Genomic DNA, 15,359 nt, shown 5'->3' with positions numbered 1-15,359 from the left:
CTCGAATTTGATCATCACCTCAAATCGAAGTGGTACCAAAATATTTTTAAATTTTGAGTAAGTTCGAGCTCAAATATACTTCATTCAAAATTCATGTTTTCAAAATCGAACCGGACCAGTTCGACTAAGAACGATCACTGGTCCGGTCCGGATTACTCTTAAAAACCGCTTTTACGGTCATAACCGATCAAAATCAGTCAAGAACCGATCAAGAACCGGCCAAGAACCGGTCAAATATCGGTTCAACCGATTTTATGAATTTTTTTTAAAATTAGTTTTTTAAATTTTAAAACCTTTAATTTAGTATTTTAATACATATACAAGATTATTTGGAATTTTTACTTTATTAAAATTAATATTTTAGTAATATTAGATTTTTTTTAATTAATTAATTTATTTTTAAAAATATATATAACTATAATTAATATTTTGATTATATTTATATGGTTATTTAGATTTCAAACTATGAGCTCGGGTTTAGTAGTTGAGTCGTTGTTGAACTCGTTTATATATATATATATTATATACATATATATATATATTATATCTTTTAGATTTTTAAAACTTTTAAAAATATTATTAATTTTATTATATTATATAAACGATTTTTCTATCCGATCGTCTGATTAAAACGATTCGTCCAATTGATTGAATTATTTTTTTTAAAATAAATCGGTTCGATCACCAATCTCATTTTGAAAATATCGTTCAAAACTTAAAATTTACTATTCCACTCAAATCCATTCGCTCGAAACTTCTTGTCCACGACTCTCTTCTAAACTGATATAAAATTCCAGAAGCCGCCAGCTGGCAACATAAGCAGCCGACTGACAATAAAAATATATTTATTTATTTATTTAATTTAATTAAATGTGGAGAAGCTCGTCCTTTCTTCCTCGGCTTTTACGATCCGGAATCTGAGATCGGGTCGTCCCTATCCAACCCGAATTCGAAACGATGCCATCTCGTAGAAGAGCGCTTCTCAAAGTCATCATTCTCGGCGACAGCGGGCAAGTGGTTCTTGCGGGGTTATGCGTTCTTGTTTTTTCCGTTATAAATGTGGGAATCTTGTGAATGTTTGGATACATGTGTTGCCGTGTTGGATGTTTTGATTTGGTTGTCGTGGAATGTGGGTCTTTGATTTCTAGGATTTTGAATTGGTATTTTGTTTAATGTTTGGCTAGCTGAGAAGATCTACGACTAGATCATGCAGTAGAGTTGAAACAAAATGCTAAATAATGGAAATTTTTTCTGAAAAATCATTTATTTCGACGTTTTAAGCATCAGTTTCCTCTTTTATCATGATGTTTAGTAGTATTGTTATAGGAAAAGATGTGTTATCTATCAAGTTATAATATTTTACATGATTGTGGTTCTTTTTAAATCAATTTCTTTTGTTTAATACGGTATGTTTGAGGTTGGGACCTTATCATGGACAACAGTGAGAAACGTTTTGATGTTCATTACTATACAAGACATACATTCCCTTGTTTTGATATGCAATTCCCTTTTTCAAAATATCGAATTTTGATTGTTTTGTTGAGCAGAAAACTGTTGTTTCAGCTTCATACGGGTTATAGATGATCCAGATGGATGTTGAAACCAAAGAAAAGGAGTAAATATTGTCTGTGTTCACTTATCACTGAAATCCGATGCTGAAATGATATTCCTTGTGTTTATTTTCTTCACCTAAATTTTCTTGTGTATAGAAATGCACTGTATCACCATTTATGGGAATGCATATGTTGATTGACCTGTGTGAAATTGTGTTGTGCGTGATTTGCAGGGTGGGAAAGACCTCTTTGATGAATCAGTATCCTTGAAAAGTTATTCATATATGTTAGGATATTTGCATGCTCGCTTCTCCTTGTCATAAAACTATTTCTAGTTTCTATTGTGGTGTTTTTCTTGACCTGTCATTTAAAGGTATGTAAATAAGAAATTTAGCAACCAATACAAGGCCACTATTGGGGCAGATTTTCTGACCAAGGAAGTTAAGTTTGAGGACCGACTCTTCACTTTACAGGTAGGTCTATTGGACCTATTTGATTCATCATAATAGCTATTATAGAAAACCGTTGTTAATGCTTTTGAAGGATCTTGGCGTGGTTTGAGATTTTTATTTGTAAATGTTTTTGTTATATTTATATATAAGGTTTTCGATTAAAGTTGGAGAAATTACCGAGGAACTAGTTGACTCATTCATACAACTTATTTTTCCATGAAGTTACCAAGAAGATCAAGTTCTTAAGACCTTGGATCACTGTTAGATATTACAAAAAAATAATGCGGTACCCCATGTGATACAATGGTCTTTCTGCATCATGATAGCGAAGTTTTTGAGCCAAGATGAGACCCATACGTGTTTAACAAGTTTCATGATTCATCCCTATGTGTAACTTACCTTGATCGCCTAAAATTCTCATGGTATATTTATGCTTCAAAGACCCACTATTGTCACTTTGCTAGATTTGGGTATCAAAAGTGCATCTGGATGGTAAAAGTTCAAGGAAAATATGTTTTTAACATATTCTTATTTTAAAAGTTTTTGGATGTTTCAAACATATTCGTATTTTCAAAATTAGTTTCGTCTGGATGAAATAAATGATACTAAATCTCCATGGATATCTAATACCATGCGGCATTTCTCAAGATCTTGGACTGAGTCCTTTCTCGAATTAGATATGGGATACAGCTGGCCAAGAAAGGTTTCAAAGTCTTGGGGTTGCTTTTTACCGTGGTGCTGATTGCTGTGTGCTTGTCTATGATGTCAATGTGATGAAATCATTTGATAATCTTAACAATTGGAGAGAAGAATTTCTTATTCAGGTACTTATTTTATTCTTTTTGTCTTCTTACCTAGCTTCTGGTATCTGTATTATTCTTTCTTAATTATTGCGAAACCAGTATATTTGTTTTCTTTCATGTCATTCTTTTGTCGTGTTCTGTAAGGACAACACTGCTCTTTTGTTATTCCGCAAACTGATATTTGACTTTTATGTCCATCTTTCTTTACAATGGACATAAAATTTACCAACCCCTCTTCCTCATGCCGTAAAAGAAGCTTATTAGATTAGATTTAAGTACAAAACATCCAGGGAATAACCCTTGTGGTTTTAAAATATGACTTTTTCATGCTGCTGTTTTTTTTGCTTTTGTCTGTGCTGGGTAATAAGAGCATGAGGATGATCTTTCTATATGTTTTAGTTTCAATTAATATGCTAGGATAGTCTGAAACCTATTTGGGACGGTCTTTATATATGCTTTAGTTTTAATGTGCTAGGATAGTCTGAAACTTTTTCGGCTTTGTTTATGTTTAAAATTTATACCGTTGTGCTATTTACTAAGTTATTTAGTTGCTAGTGGTGTACAATTTGAGAACAAAGCTTTGTCATTTTTGTTGCTCTTCTTTATCATTAGTTGGAGAAATGAAAAATGCCGACAGAATGGGAAATTTTCATGCAGGCAAGTCCATCAGATCCAGAAAATTTTCCATTTGTTGTGATTGGCAATAAGATCGATGTGGATGGTGGAAATAGCAGAGTGGTAAGCTTTCTTCTTTATGCTTTTCCGTTCCTTTTTTCATTTCTTCAGTAAAACCTTTTTTCCCTGCGATTCACGGGTACTTCTGAAAAAGGTCTATATGTCAAGACACATGCATGGCTCTCATTCTAGGAATGCCCCATTGTTGAAAGGAAGAAAATGAACATGTATGGTATTTTTAGAGGTGGTGACACTTTGGGAAACTGATGATGTTTGTTGAAGTTATTGGTTTATCCGAGGAAATGCGATGCTGATATTTATACCCACAAATTTCTATCATAATTTTCAGTTCTTGTACTTGTGAACTTTCCTTGTCATCGTGAATGTTATGCCACTCAAGTGCACCATTGCAGGTATCTGAGAAAAAGGCTCGGGCTTGGTGTGCCTCAAAAGGGAACATTCCCTACTTTGAGACTTCTGCCAAGGAAGGCACCAATATTGAAGAGGCTTTCCAAGTCATTGCGAAGAATGCCTTGAAAAGTGGCGAAGAAGAAGAAATGTGAGTAATGAAACAAAAACCATATGCTTTCATTCCAAATATAATTCAAATAGATTCATTCGGAATGCACATCAACATCTTAAAGTTTTCGGATGAGGCTGTAATTGATCCAAACTGCTTGGAATCAGCTCTAAAAGAGTTACAGTCGATTTCAGCTTTGACTGAATGAAAGTTGAGTTCAAATAGCCCGTCTGCTGTTTCAAGTCGGTTGAGTGCTGCCATCTCATGCTAGAGTACTCATTAAGAATCGAGCCTATAATTTGACTTTCCAGACTTCTAAATTATTGTGGCCCTCTTATTCTTTTCCTATAAACCAACGGTATTAATATTTTTTTTGTAAAAATAAAAGGGTCATATAATTGGCAGGCTCGTGCAAAAATCTTCAAACTTGATAACCTCTACTGATTTGGGCTTCACCTGACCTAATGTTTTATCGTTGAGCCTCGAGTGTAATGTGACTAGGACACCCCCTGAGTTTAGGATTCGAAATTAATTTTGGTAGTTGAAACAAGGTAATGCAATTTTCATTAGGTTCTTATTGTGGCTTGGTGAGAGTTAGAGATGTATCTTAACATAATACAATGCGGTGATAGCTTCTCGATTGTTTTAGAATCTAAATTCGGAGAATTTTTGTTGGCTTCGAAGGTACTTACCCGACACGATCGACGTTGCAAGCGGCGGTCAGCAGAGGTCAGGTGGATGCGAGTGTTGAACAAACTCGGTTTTATGTACACTACTAAATCTTTTTGTTGTCCCATGTACGTATATAATCTTCGATTTTGGCAAGAGTTGCCGAGGATTTCGTGCAAACGTTATTTGTAATGCTACTGTTTATCAACTCTCATTTTTGTCCAGTTACTCTTCGTAATAAATTAATTCGTCCATTTCAAAATTGGCTTGCCCCTCTGTTTCTTGTGGCTTATGCAGATATAATCTTAATCGGTTCTAGCTTCATCTGTTATTATTATTTTTGTTAATGACATGAGATTCCGCATTTTTTTTAATAACGTGAGAATCGCAGGGCCTAACTTTCATCTGTTATTACTTTTATATACGTTGGCCATGAGTGACCTAGACATATTCAGACGGAATGGTGGTAACCCGTTCGATTGAATATTGGGGCATTGGCCTAAAAGTTTGAATGGGACAGTGCATGAATAGACTAGGAAAAATCAGTTATATTGAACGAAATACGTGAAAAACTAACGAATATGCGTTTATAAATACACAGATTGTACCTGGAACTACCTAGCACAACTAATACAATAGTTTGGGGTAATTTGATCTACATAACTAGTACAAAGGATGTAAGCAGAATCAATCATTCTGTCCTTCAGTCGAAGGAATTCACAGCTTTTTCTTGTTCTTTCTTCGCGGGTATGAGACGATACTGTTGCTATTGCAAATTTTGACCAGAACAAATGCCAAGAATTCTCCAATCAAGAACTTCTCAGCGCATGTGATAGAAACGTTGCTAGGAAAAAGATTTCTCCAAACATGCTCAAGCAACTACTTTGCGCCAAATGAAGAGAACTTGTCTGAATTGGTATGCATCGAACTTCCTGCAGCATTTATGGTCATTAAAGTGCTTGAAGCAGGATTTGGGGCCATTGTTGGTCGTGAAGTGGGTGGTCTTAGGGTGTTCGTTCCCATCAAGGGTCTTAATGCCTGGTTCGGAAAATTAGATGCTGGTGCTGCTGCTCTGTTGGGCGGTAAATGGTGTGAAGTAGGGCGAGCAGATGCTGGCATCCCAAGTCGTGTCGCGATAATCTGTGCTCTCTCTTGGAAAAGCCTCTGTTTGGACCTATCCAACTGTTCTCTAACACGCAAAACCACATTTTCCAAGTCACCAAAGAAGGCCATTTTTGTTTCGAGTTTGTGCAACTGCGATTTGCGAACAAGTATGAGCAATCAACGGAAGCACAGAAATGTGTAAGAGCAGAAAGAGATCATGTAGAGTTCAAGAAGTTTATTATGCTCAACTCTATCACAGATCACAGAAACGAAAAATGAAGCCCAAATTCTAAATATAAAGTCATGTCTCAAAAATATGTTTATGATATAATCATAAGCTTTGGCCGTCGACAAGCTGGTTTGAAAAATAAACTTGTTAAATTTAAATACAGGTATATCTTCAATCATGCTTATAATAGAGCTCTAAATAGAAAGTTCAACAAGAACTAATGGCTAATAAGAGACGCTATAAAGTACAACTTTCAATGACAAATCAGAAATGCAAGCTTCAACTCAACAAATCAAGTTTGTTTGGACTCTTGCACGACTACTTTTTGAAATATTAGGCTCAGACGACTATAAAAGTGTCAACGAACCATTAAATCCATTTGCAGCTCCATCAGCAGGAGACTATAGAGTGAATATATTAGTGGCTGTAGTACCTGTTTTTCTACCAGTAATATGGCAAGCTCACGAATTTGACTTTCCTCTTCGTCTGCTAGGAGCTTTGCTTTCACTGCTGCGGCTGAAAGGGCAGTCACTGCAGCACGCTTTAATTTGTTGATATCACGATCATTTTTAGTAACCAGGAAATTCTTCTTTTCACTAACATGGTCTTTAGCTTCTTTGTCACCTGCATTAGCATTCGATAGAAGGCATTCAATAAGATTCTCCCAGAAAAAGCTGGTAACAAGCCTTCTTGTATAAGTTACCACATGTTCTCAGTGAAAAATCCAGGATGTTCATTTATGTGCGCGGTGCGCCATTATAAAACTTAAGATACACGCCAAAAAATGAAAAAAGAAATTCATTTATCATTGAAATCTAAGTGCAATGTAACATTTTGTGGAGATGAATTTCTCCGTACCACAATTAATACCTACTGGTTTTTGCACCATTCATTTCCAGTTCTCGTGTTAAGGAATAGTTGATAAATAGTTAGTTCAATTATTTCCATAAATTTACTTGTGAAACTCCAAAACCTTCTTGCAAATGATATAAGCGCCAAATTGAATTTGGAATTGCACCTGTGCTTTTTTCTTTTTCCGTCACTGAATTTGACATCAAAGAAGGTTCTGTGTCTTTCTTTTCTGAGTTAAATGTAAAATTTTTATTTTTCGGAGGAGCTTCAGACCGACACAACTCCACAGCTGAACCTCCATTATCTGATTCTTTCACATGATTGACACCGGATGTTTCAGCATCTTTTAGAGACTGTTTCCTTCGAAATTCAGATTTGTTACTACTAGTAGAAGCAACAAGTTTCTGTTCAGAGGAAGCATCCTTTTTCACTTTATGCTCTTTAGAGGTAGATTCCTTAGTTTCTTCCTTGTCATCATCTTGAATGCTAATACCCTCAACAGCTGAATCAGGTGTTGCCTCATTCTGCTTGTCAGCCCGTTCACTCCCATCTTTTTGAATTTCATCCTCAACAGTTTCAGTAGCAGCACTGCAAATTTTTTCAATTGAAATCACCAATAGTATTGATATTCTAAGGTATGACAAGTATAGAAATTCACAAACCCTTCAGAGTCTGCCAGCTTTTTCTCGTCATCTGGTGGGTCTTCCAAAGGTAAACAGTGTCTAGCAGCGAGTTGTTCGCTGGAATGTTTGGCAGATAAAGCTTTTAAAAAGCTATGAACCGAGGCACTTGCAACATTAGGTTCCACCAATCGCACTAAAAATGCTGCCTAGAAGAGAAAATAGACCAGGTTGGAAGCACAAAAAAAAATGCAGGCTTTACAAAACATAAACTCACTGCAGCTAGTTTTGTGTTCAAATAAGTAGTTTGTACACCATAACATGAAAAGTTATTCAATTTCAGAGAGAAGGAAAAATAATCCACATACCAATACCATCACTGGATTACCCGCCTCAGCAAATGATAGTTTATCTCCTGGTGAAGATAGAGAACCCACAGCTTCAAATGCGTCCTTCAGGGCTTTCTGTGTAAAGTTTTCCATAAATTCAAGACTCTTATCTGAATCATCAACTTCTTCTGGTTTTGGGATTTCCATTGGGCTGGATGAGGTCTGGTTGTCAGTGCCAGTGGGATCACCCTCATTTTCTGTTTTCTCATCGACATCTTTAACATCAGTATCTGTGTCGTGGTCAGCTTTAGGAGATGAATTTTCGGCAGTGATGGAAACTTGTAATCCATTTTCTTTAGGAACCACATCGTTTTCATCATCACTATTGAAGAACACATCTCCAATCGGCATTTGGACAAAGTGCAGTATACACTGAGCTTTTGTCTTTGTGGCCACATGCTCAGCAATCTCACTCCAATTATCTCTGAATAACTCAATTGCTTCAAGGAGTAAAAGAGTCTCTTGATCTGTCCATTTGCCTCCACTCACACCGCCGAATTCACCTGATTCCATGAGAATGAAATCTGACACAGACATATCCGAACCGAACTTTCCATTGTTGAAGCATTCAGCACATAAATCAAAATCTGCCTGTGTTCAAGTTGAGTTCAGCAGTCATGTAAGTTATCATGAATGATGTAGGGTAACAAACAATCAACCTCAGATACATAAAAACCAGAAATAATTTTGGAGGTATGAATTAATGGCAAAGACTAGAAAAATAAGAGAGCCAGCAAAAGAAGGTCCAGATGAAATATTAAAGAACAATCCAAGAGCTGCCCTAAAAGACAGATGAAGAGGTTATAAATGTTAGGGGAAAAAAAGTTCACAGCTTCCATAACTAGTCACAAGAGTAGAAAATTGGTAACCACATAGCAATTGGCCATTCTCCTAATGCGAATATACCATTCAGAAACTTACTTCCATCTATTGTCAATTAATAAGTAAGCAAAAAGGTGATTCGCTTGGATTCCAACAGTACTTGCCAATATAACAAAAAAGAAATGCCAGTAATCCAAAATCAACCATCAAAGTTAAGGAGGATTTTCCTAGTTTATTCATCAACATTTTTTCCTAGTCCATTCATCAACATTGTGATTACACACAGACAGCTCTTTTGTTTGGATTGTTGTATTTCACATTAGATTTAAACTTCATGTTTGTGCGTCTCTTATCCCATGATAACTCATACCTCGCAATATATATGTGACAGATGAAACTCGTGAATATTTTTAAGTTAGAACATTCTTGAAATTGATTTATGAACAAGGGTCCAAGTTTCACATTATAAAATAACTTAAAACAGTGAAAGATCTAACTTGCCTGGAATAAACCATAAATGTCCTGCATTTGCACCTTCCAAAGTTCAGATAATTACAGCCTCAGCCCAATGAAAGTAAAAAGGAGAAGTTGGTGATTGTTGTTTATTAATATGACAAAATAAATACTTATCCTCTTCTCTCTAGAGATAGAATCTGTTTGGCACATCAGGAGTCCCAATGAGAAAATTTTGAATAAAAGTCCATACAGGAACAGGCTTGCCATCATCTTCTTCTAAACACAAATTATTTGCACATTGATTGTCGAACATACATATGATTAATTGACAGCACAAACATTGAAATTGCTGAATAAGGTAATTTCACACTTAAAACACATAAAAGCATTACACAAAATATTGAACTGCCAGAGTAAACATTCTGCAAAAAGAAACGGCAGTGCCAGAGATAGAAACCTGCTTCTGACAATGATAGCGTTTCCGGGAACAATCCGTTGAACAAGAATTGCAATGGTACCCGACAGAAGGCCCCTCAGACTTATTCAGTTCTTCCATAATGAAAGATTCAGGTAACAATCCAGATGACATGGAAGGCATCTCCATATTTGTCCTAGTAACAACAGGAGTCCATGATTCCACTGTTTCAAACCGAAATAGTTTTTCAACCAATGAGTCCTTTCCTGCTTCATCGTCTTCGTCGTCGTCGTCGTCAACAGTAACAGCAGCAACAGGTTCATTCTTTGGGAATGGATGATAATTGATCAGACCCCAGTAGTCTAGGAACTCCATCACCTCTTGTCTAGCATCCGAATCTCCAACTGTGAGCTCGGAAAGCTGTTCCAACTCAATTTGAGAATTCGGGTTAAAATGGAACTTCCTCATTATCCAATTGCGTATCTCCATGTATATTTCTGTAGTCCTACTCTCCAATTTCCCATTGAAGAAAGAAGGCATCATCCTCTCCTCCAGTGTATGGATTTTGTTCCAAGAAAACCAACCTAGAAAATACAAAGTGGCCTACCCTTATTAATGCTAACCTTTTTTTTAAAAGAGTTGCATTCATTTAGAAATGGACAGAAAATTCTCATAGGTCTACCTAGTACTGTTTCTACACAACTGAACAGGTAATCAAACAAGTAAAACGTTTATCCAACAGTTCAACATGTTTTCCTAGGCAAAACCTCTCTAAATTAAATTAGAAAATTCAAGTCCACATAAACAAAGATTTGCATTTCCAGATTCTGATATTACAAATATGAATCTAAAAACACTTGCCCAATTTTCTCAAACCCCGAGTCCCCAACACCAGAAAACTGAGCTTCAGAAGTGAACATATTTCACTGCACAGTTTCAAATATATTTCAGTTATTGCATTTTCTCAGATTCACTTAAGCAACACTTCATTCCCCTTAATTCGACAATTATGCAGATTCAAAATGCCAAGTTCTTTGAAAAGTAATCGAGCGTAAATTCTTCAATCGCACAAAAGCTCTAAAAGTCCAAAAAAAAATTGAAGCTAAAAAAATAATTCGCGCAAACGACATTACAACCACATCGAATCATCACTCACTCACCAGCATGAATAGGCACCACATGGGCATTCGCGTCTCTCGATACAATAGCTTCGAATTCGGCCTCAATTTCTGCCTCCAACTCCTCCCAATTTTCACTAATTCTCCTCAACTCCTCCGCTTTCGCCTCCGATTCGACATTCACATCCGCTGCCTCCAGAGATAAACTATTACCATTGTTAGGCTGAACCCGAGCCCTAGTGCAAGGTCCATTGACGTGGATCGGAGGAAAAGGCACCACGGGCGGCTTTTCCCGAGCCTGTCTCTTAGAGGACGTCGCTTGAGGATCTGTGCCGCCGCCGCTATTGATGGAGGCCGATTTTCGTTTTTGAGCACCACCTCTTCTCCGAGACGACGTCAAAGGCTCCGAAGCCGGAGTATGAGCATCTATGGCCGCCGTCGGCGGGGTTCCGGCGGAATCTCTTCGCTTTTCCTCCATTGTCACTGAACACTTTTCCAGCCGCCGCTCGACTCAAGTGTATCTCCATTTTACTTTTATATTCTGCGGCGCGTCCTCACGATAATCCAGTGTAACGCCGTAAACTCTTGATCTACACCGTCCATTTTATCTCAATTATTGAAATTTGATGACATAAATAGCTGCGAGTTTTTTAAATTTAAAAATTATATATTTCCTGCAGAGTGCGCGCTTTTGACTGAGTCGTGGTATATTTTTAACAAGAGAAATTTTTTTAAACGAAAATTAATTTTTTTTAAAAAAACAAAACTTTAATTTTTTCAATGTTATCTTGACAATATAATTTAAAAAATTCAAATTCCAAATATTAATATTACGTGAAATTGAATTATAATCTATGAATTATGAAACAGCTTAATATCACGACGATGTGATTCATTTTATTAATTTCAACTTATATTAAATTTAGTTTAAACTTATCATTTTAATTAGTGTTTACATTACTTTATATTTTTTGAAATCTGAAGCAAACGATAAATTAAAGATCAGTCGGGTCACTTAAAATTTTGGCCTGTGGAAGCAACACTTTTTGAGTCTTCTTTTTAAAGATTTTTTTTTTTTGGTATTAGAAATTATATAATGGATGTTGAAAAAAAATTAGCAATGTGGCCAAATCTATTACACACTTTTTTCAGTATGTAGATGTTACATTATCCATTTATCTTTTTGGATCAAGATTATTGTTATTTCAAATTCAACATTGTTGACGCACGGACAACCTGATCGCTCATATGATGGATTGAAAAGCAATCATTAGTTGAAGGTATGATACGATCTTTCATAATCAAATCCCCATCCGACCCACAATTCTTTCTCATTGTAGTTAATTATGTCTTGAACTGCTTGAAAAAGAGTTCGAGTAAATCAAGATATTGATGAAATCATGTTCCAAGAAAAACTCCATCCCAAAGAGAATAGCTAATAGCTCTGCTCCTTTTATCAATCTCGGATTTCGAATAACACAAACTTGGCTCAAAAAGCATAGTCGCTGGAATCATGAATCACAGCTTCTACAGGGTAAAAGTCATTTTGATTTTCTATCTTTAACTGTTTTCTCTTTTAGTCTTCTAACTAGTCAAAGTTTTGTATTTATAACGCCCAGAAATTCGTCACGTAAATCCGCATGCATAACTAGGAGATTTAATGATTTTAAAATAAAGTGAAAATGTGTTAAATTAATTTTATGTGTTATTATGTAAATTATGTGACTTAGTTGCATGTTTTAAATATTGTTGCGACATTTAAACCACTAGATGGTAATTTATGAATTTATTTGAGAAAGTTTATTTTATGATCGCGTAGGCGGGACCGTAGACAGACAAGATGTTTGTTTTCACCCAAAATATTTTGTGAGATTTTTAGGAGCCTTAAAATATTATTTTAAGGTAGAATTTTAAGAAAATTATGGTATTTATATATATGTATATTTATATGTCCGTTTTTACCCAAAATAAGTCATTTTAATTACTTTTATTAAGCTTTAAAAATCCAATTAATTATAATTTCGGGATTTACTTAGTTTTAGCAAATTAGAATGTATTTTTTTTAAAGTTTAAAAATTTGAGTATGTAATTATCCTAATTATCTATTTATTTATTAAACCTAGATTATCTTTAAAAAAAAGATCTACCCTATTCACGTTTCTCTCTACCTAGCCGCCTCCACTTTCTTCCTTCTCCTCTCCCACATTTTTACAGAAGCAACACTAGCCCCCATAGCCGATTCTTCAAGGTTTTTAAATTAGTTTGAAGATCCGTTCGTCCCAGAAAGCCGTACGCGCAATTTAGACATCGTTTCTTGCAAATATTCATCAAAACACGTTTCGATTCCCATCTTGAACACCATTTAGATCATATTACAAAGTTTTTATGCATGAATGATCTGATAGTGCATGTGTAACACCCGGTATTTTAAATACGTAAATCCGCATGCATAATTAGGATATTTAATTATTTAAATTTTAGATTTATGGGTTAAATAATTATGTGAATTAATTTTTCATGATTTAATTTATTTTTTTAAGCATTTAACCCATAATTAGTGATTTTATGATTTTTAGTATTTTAATTGTTTTGATCGCGTAGACGGGACCGTGGACGGACGAGATGACAACTTTCTAGCCAATTTATTCCATGAGCATTTTTAGAGCCCAAAAATATTATTTTGAGTTTTATTGCCTCAAAATTTTTAGTATTTAATTTTATATAATTTTAGGAGTCCATTTTTATCCAAATTTAGCCATTTTAATGACTTTTAATTATTTTTAAAATTCCCTAAATTTGTAATTTCGGGATTTTTATATTTTTAACTTAAGTTATCAGATTTTAACTTTTATTTAGAGTTTTAAAATTTTATGTTTTATATTTAAAACTTTTAATTATCCTAAAACCTATATTAATTAAAATAAAACCCTAAAACCTAATCTACCCAAACCCTTAACCGATTACCCATTCAGCCGCCTCCCTCTCCCCCATTATTCATCTTCTTCCTCGATCAGCAAGCCTTAGGAGGTTCCATAGCTCGATTTTCTTAAAGCTTCGAAGGTGTGTTCGTCCCGTTGTCCCGGAAACGTTCTACGTACGTTGCTCAATCGATTTCTTCGGTGCAAGGCATGATTCTTTCCCTACTTTCGTGTCATATCAGTGGTTAATAGTGTGCGTGTGTATGCATGAGAATTTCTCAAGGAAATTTCAGAAAAAAATCGTTTAGTTTTGATTGGGATGCACTTGGTTCATGTTATTCTTCCATGTTCACGTTTTCTTGCTTCATGTCTTGTATGGATGCTGGACAGAGGTTGAAGGGGGTTCCTTAGGGTCCCTAGGTTGGGGTGGCTCGGCTGGTTTGGGCTGGAAAGGGGGCTGAGGCACGATGGTTCGATGATGGTCCAAGGGGGTGCAGTTTAGGGTTCCATGGAAGAGGTCTTCGGGTTGGAGGTAGGGATCGTGGCTCGGGCTGAGCCATGGTAGGTTAGCACCGCCCAGACGTGGGCTACGTCTGGGCGGCGGCGCTCCGGCCAGGGGTGGCCGGCAGCAGGCCTCACGGCCGAGGGAAGGTCGGGTAGGAGGGATCGGGTTTAGGGTTTCAGGGCTGGTCCGGGTCGAGTCTTGGGTCCGGGTCGGGTCTGGAAGTTAGTGGGTTAAGTTAGTTGGGTCCGGGTCCGGGTTAAGTTAGTTGGGCTCGGATAATTTTATTTTTAAGTTTTTAGTTTAATTAATGGTTTAATGGGCCTAATTAAATCTCAAAATTTAATTGGGCTCCATTTAATTATTTTTGGGTTGAATTTAATTATTTGGGCTTAAATAATTTTAATTAAGTGAGCCCACTAATTTTTATGGGCTTTAGGGCCCATGAAAGTTATTGGGCCAGTCTTTGGGCTCTTGGGCCCATTGGGCTAGTTTAAGTTGTTTTTGGGCCTAGAATGTTTTATGGGCTTTAAATTATTTTAATTGGGCTTAGAACAATTTTATTGGGCTTAAGTATGTTTATGGGCCAGATTTAAGTAATTGGGCTTGAGAGTTTAGGGCCAGCAGTCCAGTACAATCCATGAGAAATTTGCATGTGTCCTGATTATATATTTAATTATTTTTATGCATTGAAGTTATTTTAATATTTATATGTTAGTAAGAAATTAAATTAAATATATATGAAGAACACACATTTTATTTAAGTACATACATTCATGAAATAATTTTATGCATGATTTAATGTTTAAGGTTGAGCCATAATAAAATATTTTATGTTGGAAGTTGAAGTAGTGTGACAATTTAAGGGGGATTCGTCCCCATATGTGAACTATTGAAGGGCAGTTTACTGCCAATTTAAGAGGTGATTCGTCACCGCCACGTACGTTGGTTTTCACGCTGATCAGTATTTAATGTATGATTTAAGGTTACACTACGGATACAACCATGCGATGTTAGAAATTTAACTGCTCAACAATGTTTATGTATTATGTTATTTAAGTTAATTTAAGTTATGTTTATGTCATGATATTTTTAAGCATGCTCATTCATGTATATGTTATGTATTAGTATCAAAGTGATTTAAATTATTTTAAACCCTTGTTATGTTAGCATGTTGGGCCTCTAGGCTCACTACACTGGTATGGTGAGGTGAGTTCGTAGAGGAGGATGTAGCTCCTACCGGCGGCGAGGACATATGAGCA

General features: G+C 35.8%; 2 protein-coding genes across 2 annotated transcripts; one reads left to right on the top strand and one right to left on the bottom strand.

The window, feature by feature from the left end:
• The first annotated feature begins 855 nt into the window (after positions 1-855).
• On the top strand, positions 856-4,934 carry LOC140894606 (ras-related protein Rab7-like). The gene is made up of 7 exons (XM_073303165.1): positions 856-1,010; positions 1,787-1,813; positions 1,927-2,026; positions 2,683-2,829; positions 3,466-3,546; positions 3,897-4,042; positions 4,688-4,934. Exons 1-7 carry the CDS (start codon positions 958-960, stop codon positions 4,752-4,754), a joined length of 621 nt encoding a protein of 206 aa, XP_073159266.1. The 5' UTR covers positions 856-957; the 3' UTR covers positions 4,755-4,934.
• Positions 4,935-5,200: 266 nt separating this feature from the next.
• LOC140860390 (SWI/SNF complex subunit SWI3D) lies at positions 5,201-11,194 on the bottom strand. The gene is made up of 7 exons (XM_073263401.1): positions 10,720-11,194; positions 9,602-10,143; positions 7,846-8,457; positions 7,520-7,686; positions 7,024-7,445; positions 6,439-6,629; positions 5,201-5,926 (listed from the first exon to the last, which is right to left on the bottom strand). Exons 1-7 carry the CDS (start codon positions 11,153-11,155, stop codon positions 5,552-5,554), a joined length of 2,745 nt encoding a protein of 914 aa, XP_073119502.1. The 5' UTR covers positions 11,156-11,194; the 3' UTR covers positions 5,201-5,551.
• Between the last annotated feature and the right edge of the window lie 4,165 nt (positions 11,195-15,359).

Source organism: Henckelia pumila, chromosome 4, assembly GCF_033568475.1.
Source record: "Henckelia pumila isolate YLH828 chromosome 4, ASM3356847v2, whole genome shotgun sequence".
Lineage (NCBI taxonomy): Eukaryota > Viridiplantae > Streptophyta > Magnoliopsida > Lamiales > Gesneriaceae > Henckelia > Henckelia pumila.
Note: the sequence above shows the minus strand (reverse complement) of the source record. Positions and strands in the feature narration are given on the sequence as shown.